Source organism: Cynoglossus semilaevis, chromosome 8 (genome assembly GCF_000523025.1).
Source record: "Cynoglossus semilaevis isolate Cse_v1.0 chromosome 8, Cse_v1.0, whole genome shotgun sequence".
Classification (NCBI taxonomy): Eukaryota; Metazoa; Chordata; class Actinopteri; order Pleuronectiformes; family Cynoglossidae; genus Cynoglossus; species Cynoglossus semilaevis.
The window spans coordinates 5,350,646-5,369,500 of record NC_024314.1 but is presented as its reverse complement, the minus strand read 5'-3'; the positions used below and the strand labels follow the sequence as shown (position 1 = coordinate 5,369,500).

Sequence of the window (18,855 nt, the reverse complement as noted above, 5' to 3'; positions counted from 1 at the left end):
GAAAAGGAGGTGTATGAGAGTAGACATGCTCCAACCATGCAGCCACCTCCTCCACCAACTCAACCAGCTCCCAGGAGACCATCCTTCCTGCAAATGGACAACGTCCCCAACACCAGCTACATCCCGCAGTACACTGTGCCCACTGTCCCAGCACAGACAGATGAAGCAGTAGCTGATGTCAGGGCAGGTTCAGGTGGAGGTCTGGGACTAATGGTTCTTCCTCCACCTGCTCCCTCGATAGATGCAGATGATGAGTTTGTGTACGCTGATCCTTTGCCTCCACCTTTACAGTTTGCTAATGGAAAGACCGAGCGAGGCCAGGACTTTTCCCAAAGGCATCAACACCCAAATCAACGTTCTGCTGCTGCACCTGTTGCTCCACCTCCTCCAGCCCAACCTATGCCATCTTCAAAGTCGTCAGCCGTTCACCAGTCCTCTTCACAGGGTGGAGACTCAGCGGCCTCCAGCCTTACCTCCTACGACAGTGAGGTAGCTAACCTCACTCAGTCGGCCCTTTCTCCGTCTTATCCATCCCCACAGATATTTACCTCCTCCACCACCACCACCTCTGCATCTGGTCTACCTCCTACATCACTGCACAAACCCCAGCCAATGTCCCATTCTCATTACTACTACAGCAGCCCCAACGACGCTTCAGTAGGTGGCCACAGCCTAGCCCAGGACAGAGGAACGGCAGCTCTCACTACGACTATGACTTACGCTACCACAACAATGACTGCAACTGCTGCTGCCACCACCACCACAACAGCCCTGGCTTCCTCTGACTACAGCATGACTATGGCAGTTCCTAAGGTGAACCTCAGCAGTGGAGGCAAACCTGTAGACTCCCCTCATCACACCATGATAACCAAGGGAGCGGAGTGGCAGGATGGCGTGGTGGACTCTGGGATTGAAGAGTTGGACAGTCACAGTAGTAGCGATCACCATTTAGAAATGTTGGGATTGGGTGGACTCAGGGCAGAGAGGGGAATGGTAGGTGGAGACATGCGTGGAGGAGGAGAGGCAGAGAAAAGTGGTGAACATCAGGATCCTGGTTCCACCTACTCTGTGGGGCAAGCATTTGACGTCCAGAGCGCCAAAGTGGCAAACCCGGTGTTTCCAAAGATGAATCAGTACAAGGAGGGAGGAGTAAAAGTTCAATCTGTGGCGTTACGCAGGCAGAATAGCACCAATCCTGCGCCTCTGCAGCTGCAGAGAGTAAACCTGGAAAATGCCAGGGTGGACGGATCTTTATTAGATGACAGAAGGCATAAGATGGACAACTTTAGTTCAGCTCTGGCAGCTTGTTTAGAGAGACCAGCAGAGACGCAGAGGTCAGTGGGCTGGGGTGATATGGAACAACAAGAACACAGTGAATGTGTCCACAGAGGTGGCGTGATGTTGGAGGGCCACCGACACCACTCACCTCTGTCAGGTGTGAAGGCCAGCATTATTAATGAACTGAGTTCCAAGCTGCAGCAGATGAGTGGCATGAAGAGCATGGATGAATGGAGCCACCCGTCAAAGTCACCAATGATGCACAGGTTGGTAGTGGTTTTACAATGGTAACGATTCCTGTCCGATAGAATTTGCAAGATTTTGAAATTGTTTTGTGCGTGTTTTTCAGATATTCAGCAGACTTCACTGATATTTATCACAGCCCTCCTTCTGTCCGCTCCACCTCTCCACTACCACCTACTTCACCACAGCACCGTCAAATCCTCACACCTAATCTGTCTGCCACACCATCTGTCTCGCCTTCGCCTCAAATCCCAGTTCAGCACAACTGGACCCGATCTCCATCCCCACAGATGCCTTCCTCTCCCGTTCATTCTCACAGTCCCCGTTCACCAACCTTTTGTCCATACCCAACATCCCCAAAGCATCGCTCCAAGTTCCGCAAGCAGACATTTGATTTCCAGTGCAGTCCCACTAAGGACATACCATCTGCAGTGTCCCGGCGCCGTGCTCCGAGTCCTCTCATATATAGCACAGAACAACCAAACCCGGCGCCTCCTCGACCCTCCTCACTTCCCATACTCCCCAGCACACCCGTGTATAGTAACCCTTTCGACTTTCCCGGGCACCTCACTCCACCGTCTCCTGCTCTTCCTCTGGGGGACGTATACAAAACCTCCACACCTCCACTATTCTCTCCCTCCGGTGTCCCAGGTCCAAACCCCATACTCGTCTCCCGCTCCCTCTCTCCCACTACTTTCCTCTCTGGAGCCACTTCTCCCATGCACTTACCTCCTAGTCCCACTTGTCTGAACTATCCCCAGCTGACCCCTCCCCCACCAGCTAAACCCTTTGCTGTCAAGCCGCTGCCCTACTGGACCAAGTACGACGTGGCAGACTGGCTGGCTTATCTGAATTTAGGCGAACACCGAGAGCGTTTTATAGACAACGAGATCGATGGATCCCACCTGCCTTCACTCACCAAGGACGACTTCTTAGATCTGGGAGTGACACGTGTGGGACACAGAATGAACATCGAGAGGGCGCTGAAGAAGCTCACTGACAGGTGAGGGAGAACTGATGAGACTCTGATAAGGCTGATAGAAACACTTAGAGACTGTTGGATTACAATGTCAAGAAAGGAGTTGAAGAAAAGTCCAAGTATAAGTTAGTCCTTTTGTTCCCTATTTCATTTAAGTACTTATTATTTCACACATTTATTCATCCACTTTTTAATCTTTTACCCTCTAAATCTTCTTTTCAGTTTCTTCTTATCAACTCTACTTTATTCCTTCAGTTCTTGTCATCCTTAGACTTTGATTTGCCCTCCTTCTCTTCCCAGGGTGATCTGCTCTCCTTTACTTGTCACTGCTTCTCCCCGAAACACAGACTGAGAGGGTGAAAGGCTTGATTGAGAAATGAGAAAAAAACTGTGAGAAACAAAATAAGAAAAAATGAACAATAACAGAAGATGTGTGTGTGTTTGTTGGGGAGGGGGGGTGTCAAATGGACATCGACAGGTTAAGTTGAATCGAGACAAACGGCAAAATGTTGTAGTAGAGATTTACTTCACACGTGGAGAATGTGGTCGTAGATGTATGTAAATGAAATGTATGAAACTATATCTGGTTGTTTAGGGTTTAAAAGAGATATGTGTAAAAAAACACAGAAAATAATCTTGAACTTTGTTGAACAGGCATTTATTTACATCACTGTTTTCAGCTCTAATGGACAAACACTTGACTGATGGATTCTCAGACCATGTGCCGTAGATCGGCTCTGAAAACACTTGTAATCTAGAGGAAAAATCGTATTTAAAATGTTGCTGATTGTGGCCCAGTCGTGTGGGAACACTGGAGCCACGTCACTACATCAGTTTTGTAGCTTCAAGTAGATGAGATTTTCTGATGGCTGTGAGTGAAGGAGCCAGAATCAGATTGTTGAGAGAAAAGGCTTTTGTATGTAAATGACGATGGAGGAATATAATGATGAAAAATAGATTTCTTTTATATACATATACATATATATAAATATATATTTGCCATATTTCCCTCAATGGACCCCGCTCCCTGCCCCCCGCCACACTAAGCTCTGTATGTGTGTATTTTGCGAGAACTAAATATATCGTACATGTTTAATGGGATTCTCTATGAGTAAAATCATTTGTTTTGTACTCAGTGCTGATCACAATCATTCATGTCAATCTGGTCAGGGTATTTAACATTGTTGAATGGATGGTAATGTCAACTGGGGCACACAGACGTGATGACATTTGAGTCATTAGAGATGACTGATAATTGGTGATTTATGGCATCACATCACAGGTGGAGGAGCGCGTCCCTTCTCTCTGACGCCATAATGTTTCAGCGCTCTCTCTCTCACAAGCAGGTGCGGTGATCAAACAAGGGCTTTTTAGGGCGCCTCTGTCTGCCTGACATCCTCAGCCTTCAGCGTCCTTAAGCCTGTGTGTCTGATTGTATGTGCATGCGTGTGTGTGGGTGTGCGTTCATCAGTTCAAATGCTTACCCTTGGCACCAGGCGTTTTATTTCTAATGACTTTATCAAATCGTGTTTATAGCATTCAGAGAAATGTCACCTCTCACCAGGTGGAAACTATGAGGGGCAGAAAATGACTCCGTTTACATGTATTTATTTCTACATTTCCAATAGTACTCTGTGTGTTTTTTACGTGTTTAAATACAAAAGTATCGTGGTTTGGGTCAAATACAGCTTTTTGCTTATTCCAACCCAAAGCCCAAATTATTTAAATGCCACTATTGACAACATGTTTTCATGTAACTTGTCTAAACCACCTCATACCTGTCCTCGTATTCTTGAAAAATTACAATTTACATTACATTTATTATATATATCTAAGCACCTAAGTTAATCTGGTCTTGTTTATGTATACAGTAGAAAGATAGTAGTAGAAAGTTGCAGATATAAACATTTATTCATAAATGTTTGTCAATTTTCTGACCCTCATAGACAACCACAGAGTTGTACAGAAGTCAGATCCCAAAACAGAGGAGTTGTTTTTCAGCTTCACCTGTCACTGTACACTCAGATGAACATGAACTTCTTTGGATTTATTTACATGCCTTTATTTAACATGCCATTTTAGCCACGCCCACAAAGAACTAAACCCATCTTTATAGATCTATATGTAACAATGACAATGATAACAGAGAAATATAGTATAATAAAGATAATATTAAGTATGTAATTTGTTTTTTTAAGAATCTCTGTCTTCCAGATAGTGTGGACAATTTCTCTTTTTTTTTTTTTTTTTGGTTTTTGTTTGTTTTTTTTTTCCCTTTTCCTTTCCTGTAAATGCTTTCTATACTGCTCGCCCTGTGACAACCTCGGTCTAACTGAGACGTTTTAGTCGATGTACTGTACATTATCTTTCTCTGCAAATTCTGTTCTGGATACTTTTTTATAACCAGTGCTATTCCTTAGAAGTGAAAGAAACAAGCGGTAGTGTAGAAAGCATCGCAAAATATGAGTCAAGAGTATTTTATGTCTCGCGAAATGCATAACAAATATGACTATATGACTACAGAGGTTTAAAACAAGGTTTTATTCATACAGTATTGAATACTGTATATAATTTGTTTGAACTAAAACAGTGTATACTGATAAACATAATGATAGAGGTTAAACTAAGGTGTTGAAATAAATTGTAAAATAAACGCTGGCCCTGCTGTGGTTCTCCTTTCTCCTCTGGACCTTCCTCCCCTCAGAGATTCACGTCCAGTTGTCGTCTGAAGTTCTGCCTTGGAACACGTGGTTTGGCAGCGCTTCAGTTCCAACATTGTGTTTTTAAGCATTTTTGACTTAATTGTCGCTAAGTCCGAGTCCTAATTTAGTCAATAGAACTGTTTCAATTTTAGTCCAGTGTTACGTCACAAATTATTCCAGAGGAACAGAAATGTTAGTATTATTAGTATTATATAGTATGTATTATATAGTAGTACATAGTATGTTTTCAGAATGGGTTAGTCTTTGGTTCAACTCTACGTGAGTTCTACTTATAAACCTGATGCTGGAGCTTATTCTTCTTTCACAGTGTAACAAAATGACGACACATGTTTGAATTTTGGGATGATTTCTGTATTAACAGGTTGTTTTTATAGGTTTTTATGGGATGATTTCTGTATTAACAGGTTGTTTTTATAGGTCACGTGATCTTGACTCAGATGATTTTTGATGGAAACCCCTGGTAGAAGCTACAACCATTTAAATGGGAGATAAAATAGAAGATCTTTGTCAGGAGTTGGACTCCAAGTACCATAACATCTTCACTGCTCCTTGGCATAGTTACAAGTCTGTGCAACTTCACACTGCTCTCCCAAAAGCCTTTGCCTCAGTGGTGTTGAGCTGAGAGTACACACTTACTCACTTCCTTGTCAAAATATATTGTATTCGGGCTGAAAGTTTTATTAATGTTTTTTCAGTCCTTCACTCAGATATTTTTTTCTGATTTCTGTTTCTGTAAAATTGTAATACTTGGCGTTAATTCTCTCCAGCTTCGGAATATCTTTTTCAGGAAATAGGTTCGTACCATGGACATACTTCATAGAGAACTGGAGCAGTACCAGATGAAATCCACCATCGACGGAGGATTCTCTGCAGTTTGTTGTTGTACTGTAGGTGACAGCAGCCCTCGGGTTTTCTGCTGGGATACAAGTGGCTCCGGTGTAGAAACTGGAGAATGAAGTAGAACACATCATCCAGACTGGACCATTTGGCTTCTTTGGCTTAAGACATGATGGGCGCAGACCTGGCCACAACATCATTCTTCATGTGTCGCCACGAGGCCTTTCTTCACCTGCTGTACAACCAAGTGAACGCTGGTTCTCTCCAAATTAAACATGGGTGTGAATGTGAGTGTAAATGGTTGTTGGTTTCTGTATGTGACCCAGTGTTACAGGGTGTAACACTGTCTTCATCACATCAGATGGGATTGGCACCAACACCCCTTGACGTTCCTGTGACTCCAAAATGGATCCTTCATCCTTTGGTTCTTGGACCTGATCCACCCAAAGACGCATAATGTGAGTATAGGGAATAACATGACTCTTGTTTTGGAGCAGTTTGAATCCTAAATATATAGAACAAAGTACTTCACCTCTGACAGCTCAACTAGTTTTCCTGCAGTTACTTCTAAACTGCAGCAGATACTGCAGTAAACAGAGCATGACACTGTATGACACTGGTGTTTTACTCCTGGCCAATTTCCAGCAGCACAGAGAAGAAAATGTCGACACTTTGTGTATGTGTGTGAACAATGTGTGTTTAATGTACTCTAAGTGTTTGACAGGCGTCTGTTCTAGGACTGAGCAGGGAGTGGGAGAACATCAGGGTCACGGAACACGCCGGGACTCCAACCTCCTTTACTGTCACACACACTCACTAATAAGATCACATGACCCTGTGGCACACTGACATGAAACTGTGACCAGTGTTGGGTCAAAATGAAGCTCCAGCATCTCATTAGCACCATATTTAGAAGGACAGAAGGAGGGACGGGCAGAGGAGGAGGGGGATTCCTCCAGCTGTTATTTTTTCTAATAGTACAGTGGCAAAAAAAGGGAAAGTGCGATAGTCAATAGGAGGCTGAAAGTTTAGGAGCTAAGCATGGGTTGTAGTGAGGGAAGAGACTAAAAGAGGAAGGAGAGATAAACTGGAATGAGTGTGGTCTAGAAGAATAGACTTGACAGGGGAGCCGAGTCAGAAAGGTGAGTTTTCTCCTTCTTTTTTTTGTGCCCCAAAGTAAATTAAGCAGAAAAGTGATGACCATCAAAAATGTTCTTTTTTTGCCTGTCTGCTTGACTTTGTGTAACACACCCACTCTCAGATCAATAGCATGTGTGTGTGTGTGTAACTTTAAGTGCCAGAATAAAATTGGGTCAGCAGTGTGAGAGGAGAGGGAGAGAAGGCAGTGTGGGGAGACACTGACTGAGAAAGGGGGAGACGCAAAGAGAAATGAAGGGAAACCCCCTGTAGCTCCTTGAACTCCAGAAACAAGTGGTCACTTGAGTTATCACTGGTGATTCAGAGACATGTAAGTGTCAGTTGCTCAGGCATGGTTGCTTCGGTTGCTGCTGTTGCTGTTGCTGCTGCTGCTGCTGCTTATTTGTCTTTTGGATGGAGGTTTTTGATCAAAGGCTGCAATACGTTTGTTGCTACAAATGTGTCAGCGTGCTGCACAGTGAGCTGCTGGGTCCTGGCTCAAGAGTCGGGTTTCCCTCTGCATGCGCAAATCAAAAAAAGAACAGACTGAAGTTTGATTCTTTCAACTAGAGAGCGATTTTCCAAAATAGTTCTAAACTGGGCTGGTTGGAGTGCTGACCCTCCCTGGTGCTCAGCCCTATGATGAGGTGTGGTACTCACTTTTATAGCTCTGTTCTGATCACAGAGAGGCTGACAAATATCTGCTACATGTGCTTCCTTCAACAAACTCCTGAGAAAGAGTTTGTCATATTTGGACTCTTTAATTCAGTCCATATTTCCAACATTGTCTTTCTGTTTGAGAACAGTAGCCAACCTCTGTTGTGTTTCTGATCCCTGAATTGAATCAAGTCCAACTCTGGTGACTCTTGGTTCTGACAGACCCTGGCAGCAGCCAGAGCTAAAGGGAAAGATGACCTTTCTATGCTGTTTATTTTGGGACGGCAACAGGGAGAATGTTGGAGCAGCTGTTCTATTCCTCCTGGCAGATCCCACCCCTGTGAATTCCAGTCTGCAACTGCAGAGACTCTCCATTACACCCTCCCCTCAACTCCCCCTCTCGTGCTTTACAGTGTAAATAACACCTCATCAGGATCATCTGGGTTGTTATGGCAATAAGCTGTAGTCAAACACACACAGTTCTAGCTTAAGGCTGTCAGTCATTTCCTGGTACATACACAAGATTCCCAGACAGGAAGAACAGCTCTGCTGATGTCGTGGTTGTCGGCAGTTATTCAGTTCGATTCAGTCCAAGAAGATGATTTCAGAATGACTTAGGTTTTTAGAAGAGTCTGTGGAAAATAAGACATTTTCTTACTTGGTTTATAATGTCTGTAAACATGTTTATTAATTACTACTATCATGGTGAAAGGTTTGGGTGACTGTAGGACTTATGATTCAGTGAACAAAGCAGTACTGACTACTTAGAGACAGATTCATCTTCACAAATGAACTTCTTTATTTCAAAAGCCATGGAATTGTTTTTTATTTATTGTGGTGAAAAAAGAACAGAAAAAGAAACACGTTTTAAGTTATTTGTTATGATTTCTGTCTGAATTATGTTTGAGTGCATTGCGTCAGATCCTCACATGGCTGCTGTCCTGCCTCTTCCGTACCATGTCTAGTTATTGCCTGCGTGTGGTTAGTGTCATCTTAACTGCATATTTTACTGTGTTGTATTGTAAATATTGTAGTTATGTCATGCCCTGTGAGCGCTGCCACTCTGAGCAGGTCTCTGTTATAAAATACTTCCTGGTAGAATTAAAGGGAAGTGAAAATGAAAATGAAAAGTCTGCAGCGTCTACATGTTACAAAGCGCAGACGTCCAACCTGTTCCATGGTAATCAGTGTCACCTGGCTGGCAGTCAAAACTGTCTTTACACTTGTCATGCATCTTAACCAGTCTTGCAACTCTCTCTTGAATCACACAAACAGCTATCTCATGCTTTCCGAGACAGAAACTGTCCCAAAAATGGCGAGCCTCCCCAAGGAACCCCCGGAGGATCCCAAGAAAGAGAGCTTCTGGATGGTGAGGATTTAATACGAGATGAAAATCTCCAGAAACACTGCAGTTGAGAAACCAGCCGAACGGCTTGTCATGCTGACATTTCTCCGCCTCTCTTCCCAGCCAGGAAAGTATGTTAATACAGTGCACAGAACTGAGCATTCCTACCAGGCCTGCAACGACCTCATGGCCTGCTTCGTGGAGAGAGCAAAGGTAGAAAAACAGTACGCTCAGCAGCTCAGCCAGTGGAGCAGCAAGTGGAAGTCTATAGTGGATTCTCGTAAGTAAGAGAAACCGCATGATTGAGCCACAGTTGCCTCGGGTTAGAAAACAAGCATACCCAGACCTTTTAGATCATCTCAAAGAGCCGCCTTTGAGTTCTAATGACCTCCTTAGTCACAGTGGAGTGGTGCATGTGTGCCTGTTTGAACATTTCCAGTGGACAAACAGAGGTCATTATTTCCTGATTGTTTCCATGACTCACCTTGCTCTCTCCCTCCCTCTGTGCTCTTTGATTCTAATCCATGTCTGTCTTCTTTGCACATCCCCAGGGCCACTTTATGGCTCCCTGATGAGGGCGTGGCAGTGTTTCTTCACCTCCACGGAGCGTTTGTCCGAACTCCACTCCTCCATCTCCCAGTCACTGGTAACAGATGAAGGGCAGCGGGTGAAGACCTGGCAGAAGAAGACCTTTCCAAGGAAAATCTTCTGTGGGTTCAAGGAGAGCTACGACAACAACACAAGCTTTTCACGAGCCCAAAAACCCTGGTCTAAAAAGCTGACAAAGGTTCACACTATAATCTGTCTACCTACTTTATCTGCACACCCCAAAGATAACTATAGCAATACAATTAAAGTCCATAAAATATGACAATACTGACACTTGATGAATGAATGGAGCTGAATTTATCTGTACACTCTACCAAAGTAGCATTACAGCTGACACACACACAGATAGGAAACAAGTGACTCACCTAATATGAAAATCTCTCACATACCACTAGAGGATGCTGAAGTACCGCCAATGGTACACATCCCATAGTTTGAGAACCATGGCTCTAGTGGTTTGATTGAGAACATTTCTCCACAGATTCTTTCATTTGGGTGAATTACATTAAAATTAATTCACAAAATTAAAAAAACAAATTGCCAGGTTACCTTAGTAATAACGCTACTCTGTACTGTAGTACCACTGCAGGCATATTTTGTACTTTTCATTTCTTTATCCAACACTAATCTTAACCTAATCCAACATAATCTTATCTTAATCCTATTTTATCCCATTTTAAAACCAGTGAAAGTAAATAAAACGTCACGGGAAATGAACAGAACTAGTGCTTGTCGCTAAAACTGTCAATGCAACGACTAAAATAAATATGTAAACATGAACAGTAACTAATAAGAAAGACACAATATAAAACCAGGGATCAACTGTACTAAAATATTAGGTAAATAGATATAACTGTTGTTTATGATGACAACAGGCAGAGCTAACTGTCAGGAATGTGGAGCTAAAATTAAACAAACCAATCAAATTTCAGATGAATGTGACATTAGTCATTAATCTTTACATCATGGCTGTAATAGCCTACCCGTCGCGTCAATGCTGTGATCTCCTGTAAGGCCTCGACCCATTATTAGGGAAACATTTAACAAGCTGACAAACGGTTGATCTTTGAATAGAATCTGTCTAGAAATTTCCACCTCTGTTCGCTGAGGTCTCACATTTTCCACACAGGAGTGGTGTTGATCTCCTCATCTAACTTTCCACAAGGAAGCAACACAACATATTTCTCCAAATACCAGACGCTTCCCCTGAATTTAATATGTGCTGTTTGTGCAACTGTGTTTTCCACAGCTGGAGTCGGCCAGAGTTGCATACCACAAGTGTTGTCAGAAGGAGCAGGCGGCAATGGACAAAGAAAAACAAGCAAATGAAAACTCTGAGATGAGTCCAGAGAAGAAGCAGAAGATCATGGAGGCCAGGGAGAGAGCAACAGAGGAGAAAGAAAAGGTGACGGCAGATGTTTACACTCTCCACTGTCCTGCTCCAGCACAGGAGGGTTGGGGGCGATCAATTCACAGCTCATTTAGATTCACAAGTCCTGATTCACCACATGCCACAGATACAAATATGTAGCATTCCAGGAAAGCATTCCCGCCCTGCTCCATGCAGTGATGTTTTCTCAGTGATGGGACGATTGACTCCAAACACCAGCTCGGCCTTAACTTTGCCTTTCAGGCATTTTCCTTGTATGGAGATGTGTTTTTGTTACTGGGCTCAGTGTTTATGGAGCCCGGCTTGGGAATAGAAGAGAGAACAGCAGTGATTTATATATTTTAGATCCCTGTCCCCTGCAGGAACACAGTTGATGTTGTTGCTGAGAGAGGCGATATGGCAAATGCTCCTCGTTAAAAATATTCTTTTGGGCCTTCCTGCAGACCAGAGAGCGCTACGAGAAGATGCTGGAGGACGTGAGCTCCTACACTCCTCGCTACATGGAGGAGATGGAGGCCATCTTTGAGCAGTCGCAGGAGGAGGAGAAGAAGAGGATCAGCTTTCTGAGGGAAGTCTTCCTCTCCATCCACAGTCATCTGGACATCACCAACAATGAGAGGTGACCAGACACAGGAGGGTGTGTTTTAGTTTGGGAGGCTGTCTGTGGTTCGCGCTTTGTTTATTACCGTCTATTCCTGTGTGTCTGTGTGTTAGTGTGAAGGCCGTCTACAGTGAACTCCACGACACCCTGATGGCCATCAATGACCAGGATGATCTCAAGTGGTGGAAAAACAACCACGGTCCAGGGATGCCCACTGACTGGCCCAAGATTCAGGTTGTGCATGTCATAATCAGAGGAATAATGACAATAACTCATAACATCTGTGAACTATGACCTGCCATATAGGTGTGTAACAGTACAGAAACATGGTTGTTTTAAATGGCACTAAAGAAAACTGAGTTATTGTGTCAGTGTGATTAAAATTAGACCTTAAAAAACAAATTATGTGTTAGCGAAGTGCTACTTTTACTATGTACCAGTACTAAGGTCATTTTTCACATGGTGAAATGATGCGATTTAAATATGACCAGCTTTGGTTAAAGTCTGGGAAGGATGTGGTTCAAACCCACTTTTGTGCTTTTCAGGAATGGCTGCCACCAGTGAAAAAGCTGAACAGAAAGAAAAGAGACCAGAAGAGAAAAGAGAGCAGACCGTGAGTAACCGCACAGCTGCTTTATTTATTTATTTTTATTTTTTTTATATTATCATTTACATTGAGGTGAAAATTAAGGATCATTTCAGGATGCAGGTCTGCAGCCTAATTACTGACGTACCTGTGTATCTTCCCTGTTAGTGTAATGATCGGTGGTGTAAAGGTACGAGCGCTTTATGACTATGTCGGGGAGGAGACTGATGAGCTGTCCTTTAAATCAGGTGAAGTGGGGTGACATTCACATTATAGGTGCTTTGGATTAACTCATGTTTGGATTAACTCATGTTTGGATTAATTCATGTTAATATATATATTAACTCATACTGTATGTAGAGAGAGAGAGATACAAATGGGGGGGCGGGCATTCCATTTCTCCATTTGCTTCCCACATCTTAAAAACATCACCAAACTCAGGCTTATTGCAGCCAGGCCTCAGCTGGAGATAGTTACACATGCAGTTATTTTATTCCATCCTAATAAGTCCAATACTGGGGCAGTGGTGGTCTGGTGGTTAAGGAGGTCGGACCCTGTCGCTGTAACAATGTACTGACTGTTATCAATTTATCTGCAGTGTTCTCCGACAAGGGCTTGTTCATAGGAAACTTTCATCTGCGTACATTATTTGCTAGGTCTGCAGAAACTTCCGACAGCCCCTGATCGTAATCACTGATCCATATATTCCTGTATAATAGAGTCAAATAATAAAAATATGAGAATGTTCCACTAACTACATATCTTTGACCAATGACAACTGACCCCAACAAAAATAGGTCCATCTTGAGTTTTGTTGTCATTGCGTGAACTGACCCTGTTAGTGTAGAATAATTAATAACAGATCCATTTGGTCGTGTTTTGTGATGTTTATTTCTATTACAAGTTAAGACTTGAGTCTTAACTTGATTATTATTATTCTGTGGTATTTTTAGGTGAAGTGTTCCTGAAGGTGGAGGAGGAGGACGACCAGGGTTGGTGTCGAGGAGTACTCAGCACCGGGAAGGAAGGCTTCTACCCGGCCAATTATGTTGAAGTTGCAGAGTAATGTCACACTGCTCTCTTTTGTTTTTAAATCTTCTGTTGAAAAGATAACAATCACCATTTGACGTCAGAGATGTTTGTGAAGCCACGTGACGTCAGACAATAGTAATCTGTTCCCTAAAACGTTTTAACCTGTTTACTTTAAGTAAAAATAACTTATCAAAGACTAGAGTGTGCTGTTTGTGGAAGAGGTGTGTGTGAGTGGGTGTCTGCATGAACAAAACCAATGACAGATATTAATTCACTATCCACATGCCACAGTAATAAATCTGACACAGGTTTACAGACAGGTATGTGCACAAGGTTAATGTGTACCTGAGCTACAGTACAGTATGTGTTATGTACAGATTACAACATACACAGGTTACAATACTTTTATTTGTTTTTCCCATAAGTGATTTATTTTTATCTCTGCTGTGATGATGGGAAATATATAATTGCAGCAGTGTATAAATGTCTGGGAACTGTTCTCTAATCAAAACCCACAAATGGATAAACACACAACTCACAATGTTTTCTATTTTTTAAAAAGTCGGCAAAAAACAAAGTAATAAAATAGGTTAGTGTTATATAAGATGTAGCGAAAGTCGCTTAAAGATAGCAAAAGGTTAAAGTGTAAGAAAAATTTTAAAAAATAACTAGAATTTAAGACTTTTTTTCTTCCATGTAATTCAGCAAAAAGTCTAAAATAACTGCAAAACAAGATTAAAAAATAGCTTGGAGTAGAATAAGAAAATGGCAAATAATTGGCTGAAAAAGGATATTAGATTTTACCAAACCTCACTGCAGGAATATTAGCCAGTCAGGAAATAGCTACATCATTATTATAACTATAACCATTATTGAAGTTTATATTGATCGTGTAATTTATAAATGTGTGAACAATCCAGGGCTTTAAATAATAAAACAGAGCATTGTTGTCCTTGAAATGCTGTGTTGTTAGAATCCTGCAGTACAAAGGAATATATAATGACTTCTATCCCATAATACCACAATAAAGAAACAAAAACAATCTTAATCCTAGCATTATAATAATACTGTCACAGTCATGGAGTGTTCTTATTTTCTTCAGACAAATCCTATCCTTGACCTTTGACCTCGTTGGCTTCTTTCCCTCTCATTTACTGCTATAAATGTTTAACCAGAAACAGTGTCATTGGTAATAAAGCTGTGAGTGGAGGCTCAACCCCATGTCCACACACTAAAAATACCTGAAGGTAGTCTGACAAGAAAAAAAACAAATCTGGAATCCAGTTGGGCAAGATCCTCAGGAGCAAATAATGAGTGACAAGGTGTCAGCAGTGCAGTAGCTGAAGTGTTTCACTGTACCACGAGCTCCTGAAGAACTCTACACATGTAAGTACACCTTATTCACATTCAGTACTATATCATATTGTTCATGTCATACACTGCAAGTTTCCACACTGAAATGTTGCTGTAATGTTTCATTAAGTGATTTATTTCCCCCACACAGGCTGCGTCACCATGGAATTTGCTTGTGGGTTTATTTATGTTCCTCCTGTGACACGGAATGACGGCCAACGACCCGGTGTCACTAAACGCTCAGGTGGGACTGCTTTCTCCAGGAATTAAAGAAAAAAAAAAGTACCTGTTACATTATTGTATGATGTTAATGTTTTTGTTTTTGTTAGGTTAGTCGGCTTGATTAGGCAAGGTTTCTCAATTTATTTCAAACATGTATTGTCATATTCTAGTGTCCATCATGGACTGAATGATGTTTTTACAGTATATGTCTCCACACACAGACTACAATATACTGTTATATATTTATATAAATACATCACATGTCCAGTACACCAGGAGTACACCAGGTTTTGTTGTTGTGTTGTGTCATCAGCTGTGATGGCTGAAGTCCACGTTGTACCAGAATACGTCAAACAATTGCAGAAAATTTACTTGTTTTTCTCTCTAGTTTGAAAATGGAAAACAAATCTACTACATTTAAAAAACAAACAAATATATAAAAGTCATATAATTGATTTAAGAAGTCCATAATGTGTTCCATAGTGGGGAAATTCACAGATTTAGCCTGTACACGTGCATGAACTTTTTAAATTTTTGTCTGTTTTGTAGAAAATTGTCACTAATTACCTGCCACTCTGTGTCAGAAAGAGTGAAAATGTTTAATATAGAAAAATATCCAATAGTCAATAACTGTCTAAAGTAAACCATAAGTAGTTAATCAGGAAAATAGTAAGTTTTGACCATGCCGTTAAAACATTATTTCATGTTGTTCTCATTTGAATCTTTCAGCTCTGCTTCCTCCTGTCAACCGAGTCCGTCCTCGCATGCCTCCTCCTCCTCCTCCTCCGACAAACGACCCTAAAAACTCAAAGATCTTCACATCCACAACCAAGATCCAGGAGCAGGTGGAAAAAAGCCAGGAGGTGAAAAAGCTGGTGAAGCCTGAGAGCATTTATGAAAATGAAGAATTCTACAGACAAACAGAGGCGGCCACTGCAACTGGTCAACAGCAGACGTTTCCACGAAAGACAGGTAGTGTGAGTGTGGAGGGAGAAAAGAAGGTGTGGAATTGTAGACAATGTGTTCAGTCCCTGAAATTCAAGGAGACAAAAAAGCAGATGATGTTGATGAAAAAGCAATTCAGCACCAAATTCACTCTAGTCGCTGGAACATAAAAGAAAGAAGTAGCCATTGTTCCTAGGAATTGAATTTCATGCAGTTATTTAAAGTAATCCAAACAATATCATGGATCTGGAGGGTTTAGCTCACATGCTCCAGTGGTAGAGAGAGGTTTGATCTGGGAGAGATGTTCCCAAGGACACCTGTGGTATTTCCAATAAGAAGCTGTCACTCTCTCCTGTTTGGCCACTTCTTTAAATGATTTGCTTCAGATTTTATTGCATCTTTTAACCTGTAATCACAGCTGTGATTTACACATGGGTGGCAGTGCTGAGAACGACTCTATTAAAGCAACATGTTTCATCTGTGGTGCCTTCACCAGCACCAGTATTAGACCACCGTGTTGGTCTGATGAAGTTGTTCTCTCTATGACGAGTCCTCCTGGACCAGAGTTCCTCTGACTGTCATCCTGCTCTCTGTAGGATGAATAAAGAACTATTACATAAACAAACAGGACAGGAAGTGAACCGCTGCACTTGCACTCCTGTGCATGTTTATTTATAACTTTTATTCATATTTGCCTTTCAATCTACCCAAGATCATCTCAATAGACCACGCACAGTAAAACAAGCAACAACAAAAGGCAAATACCAGCATAATACCCAGGACTGTGGGAACAGAGTTAAGAAAACAAGTTTATAAGCCATAAAATGGTACTAAAGACGCAGATTTAGAGTGATTTACGCTAAAACATCTGCTGCCACTTGCACCAGATGCCTTCAGAGCTGTGTAATGAACTTCTCTTTCCTAATGGGGTGCAGTAAAAGGTCACTTTGCCACAAAAATGACAACCACGCCCATGGAGCTGAACAGAACCCAAACAATATGTTTGTCGTTACGGAGACACTGAAGATGAACACGTAGAAGTGAAGCTGCTCTCCTCATCTCCCTCAGCTCTTCTTCCTCCGCACATGAGGCCCGCAGCTAACAGCCGTGGATCTCCGTCGCACGATCAACCAATCAACAGTCAGGTTTTCACCCATGACTTGCCCCAGGGTGAGACAGATCTAATGCCTGAGTACGTGATGGTGTTACCCTCCCGCCTACCTGATTCGTCCTCTCAGAAATCACCTTCAGTTGCCTCAGTGTCACCGTCAACTACCAGTAAAGGTAAATAAAACTGCTCTCAGAGACCAGTGTGACAGAACGGAGCACATTTTTAATGTTCACCTGTTCCCACCTCAGAGTCATCAGCAAAGGATCCTCTTCCAGGGAATCCTAATGTGGTCTTAATCAGTTTAGGAAAACTACTCTCAGAAGAAAAAGGTCAGTAAAAATGTTTCCATCACCTCATCACCGCCTTTCTGTATTTTTATTTCCAGTCAAATTAAGTCAAAATGATAATGACAATGACCTTTGTTCTTTTCCAGAGCAGGCCTTACGACATAAACCCACCCTCTGTCCTCACTGTGGCTCTGTGCTGGACTCCTGTTATTACAATGTGGTGAGTGTCCAGGAGCAGTTGAAGGATTTGCAGTCGGGAGGCTTTATAAAAGATTTTATCCAGGATCTGTGACAGTCGCAACCAAACACTGGGTCAGGACTCAAAAAGTCAGGGTCATTATTTGGATCACCAAATAATTTTTTTAACATGGTGGAAAGTTACTTGAATATGGCTGGATATGTCTTTAATAATTTCTTAATATTACAGTATTTAACAAATATTATATGGTTAGTGTTTCCCACATTTTTTAGTTGCCCCACTAGGAGTGTCTAAGAAGATTAAGCCCTTGAATAAAAGTTGTTGCAAAGCTTACTTTTTTTTAACACCATTGCATCTTAATTTAATTAAACATTTAATGTTTCCTCTGATTTAATAAAATGTTCATTGTGAAGATCAACGTGGCTAAAGGCACAACAAAGATAAGACTTTAACATGTCAACATGTTGGAGTCTTTAAATGTCTTCTTCATTATAATAACACAGTTTTGAAAATATAGCATGTGTCTTAGAACGTTTTGATTCATTACACATGCAAACTAACATTTCCAAAAATCACTTCACAACAGTGAGAGGTTCTATTCAAGAAACCGCCTGGGCAACTCCTGAAACGTAGACAGAACTCTGGTGGAGGCAGTGGACACTCTACTCCCTGTACTCAGTGTGCCTGGAACAATTGACTGAGGGACTTAATTGGTATTGATGTGATGCCTTGAGAGCAGCACGTCATGCTGGTTGGGACTGAGTCTGTGGTCACTAGCACAGTTTTTCTCAGTTGCAGTCATGTTCTCACCACATGCTGGTTTGCAGGAGAATCAGTGTCACTTCTGTCAGTTCTGGGAATGGTCCAATCTTCCACACCTACCTCCCAGCCTCCTCTTCTCTCTAAACCCGGATGAGCCTCCCTGTGCTGCCGACCCCCTGCTGCTGTTCTGCATCGACATCTCTGGCTCCATGAGCATCACGTCCCAGGTGGAATACAACTCACACTCCCAAAACACATTCCTACTGATATATACTACACATATACATATAGTATATATATATGTGTGTGTGTGTGTGTGTGTGTGTATGTATGTAAATATAATATATATACATATATACAGTATATGCATTGAAATGTCTGAAATCTGTTACTGTTTTTAGGTGACAGTAAAAAACCATGTGACTTACGAATCTCGACTGGAGGTGAGTTCGTCTCTGTTGTTTTCCACTTTTTTAAGACAGTTCATTCAATGCCAACATCACACAGAGTGATAGCAGCAGCAGCGGCAGCAGCAGCAGCAGCAGCAGGCGCGGCAGGG

The 18,855-nt window shown here is 42.0% G+C and overlaps 3 protein-coding genes across 10 annotated transcripts in view; all 3 read left to right on the top strand.

Moving 5' to 3' along the window:
- LOC103381758 (SH3 and multiple ankyrin repeat domains protein 1-like) overlaps positions 1-5,004 on the top strand; it is a 46,350-nt gene extending 41,346 nt beyond the window's left edge. Inside the window, 3 exon segments of the mRNA XM_025057725.1 lie at positions 1-1,544; positions 1,628-2,524; positions 2,801-5,004. The exon segment at positions 1-1,544 is cut by the window's left edge and continues 42 nt beyond it. Of these exon segments, the coding sequence (XP_024913493.1) occupies positions 1-1,544; positions 1,628-2,524; positions 2,801-2,852 (2,493 nt within the window). The 3' untranslated portion in view covers positions 2,853-5,004.
- Positions 5,005-6,104: 1,100 nt separating this feature from the next.
- Positions 6,105-13,614, top strand: LOC103381734 (protein kinase C and casein kinase II substrate protein 3-like). Of its 6 annotated transcripts, XM_017033966.2 has the most exons (11): positions 6,105-6,347; positions 6,422-6,518; positions 9,153-9,223; positions 9,323-9,479; positions 9,751-9,986; positions 11,058-11,213; positions 11,642-11,817; positions 11,913-12,033; positions 12,345-12,412; positions 12,554-12,633; positions 13,339-13,614. In XM_017033966.2, exons 3-11 carry the CDS (start codon positions 9,167-9,169, stop codon positions 13,449-13,451), a joined length of 1,164 nt encoding a protein of 387 aa, XP_016889455.1. In that variant the 5' UTR covers positions 6,105-6,347; positions 6,422-6,518; positions 9,153-9,166; the 3' UTR covers positions 13,452-13,614. The 6 variants fall into 6 exon arrangements, with proteins under 6 accessions (XP_016889455.1, XP_008312462.1, XP_008312459.1 ...); XM_008314240.3 differs by lacking the exons at positions 6,105-6,347; positions 6,422-6,518 and adding an exon at positions 7,014-7,202; XM_008314237.3 differs by lacking the exons at positions 6,105-6,347; positions 6,422-6,518 and adding an exon at positions 7,014-7,202 and having other exon boundaries at positions 9,130-9,223.
- A 146-nt stretch (positions 13,615-13,760) lies between these two features.
- Positions 13,761-18,855, top strand: part of LOC103381733 (circularly permutated Ras protein 1-like) — a 12,729-nt gene continuing 7,634 nt past the window's right edge. For all 3 annotated transcript variants that reach the window (XM_017034070.2, XM_008314236.2, XM_017034068.2), the window contains exons 1-8: positions 13,761-14,803; positions 14,922-15,014; positions 15,722-15,964; positions 17,006-17,221; positions 17,297-17,377; positions 17,482-17,555; positions 18,362-18,523; positions 18,698-18,739. In XM_017034070.2, coding sequence (XP_016889559.1) covers positions 14,933-15,014; positions 15,722-15,964; positions 17,006-17,221; positions 17,297-17,377; positions 17,482-17,555; positions 18,362-18,523; positions 18,698-18,739 — 900 coding nt within the window. In that variant the 5' untranslated portion in view covers positions 13,761-14,803; positions 14,922-14,932. The remainder of the gene's footprint in view (positions 14,804-14,921; positions 15,015-15,721; positions 15,965-17,005; positions 17,222-17,296; positions 17,378-17,481; positions 17,556-18,361; positions 18,524-18,697; positions 18,740-18,855) is intronic.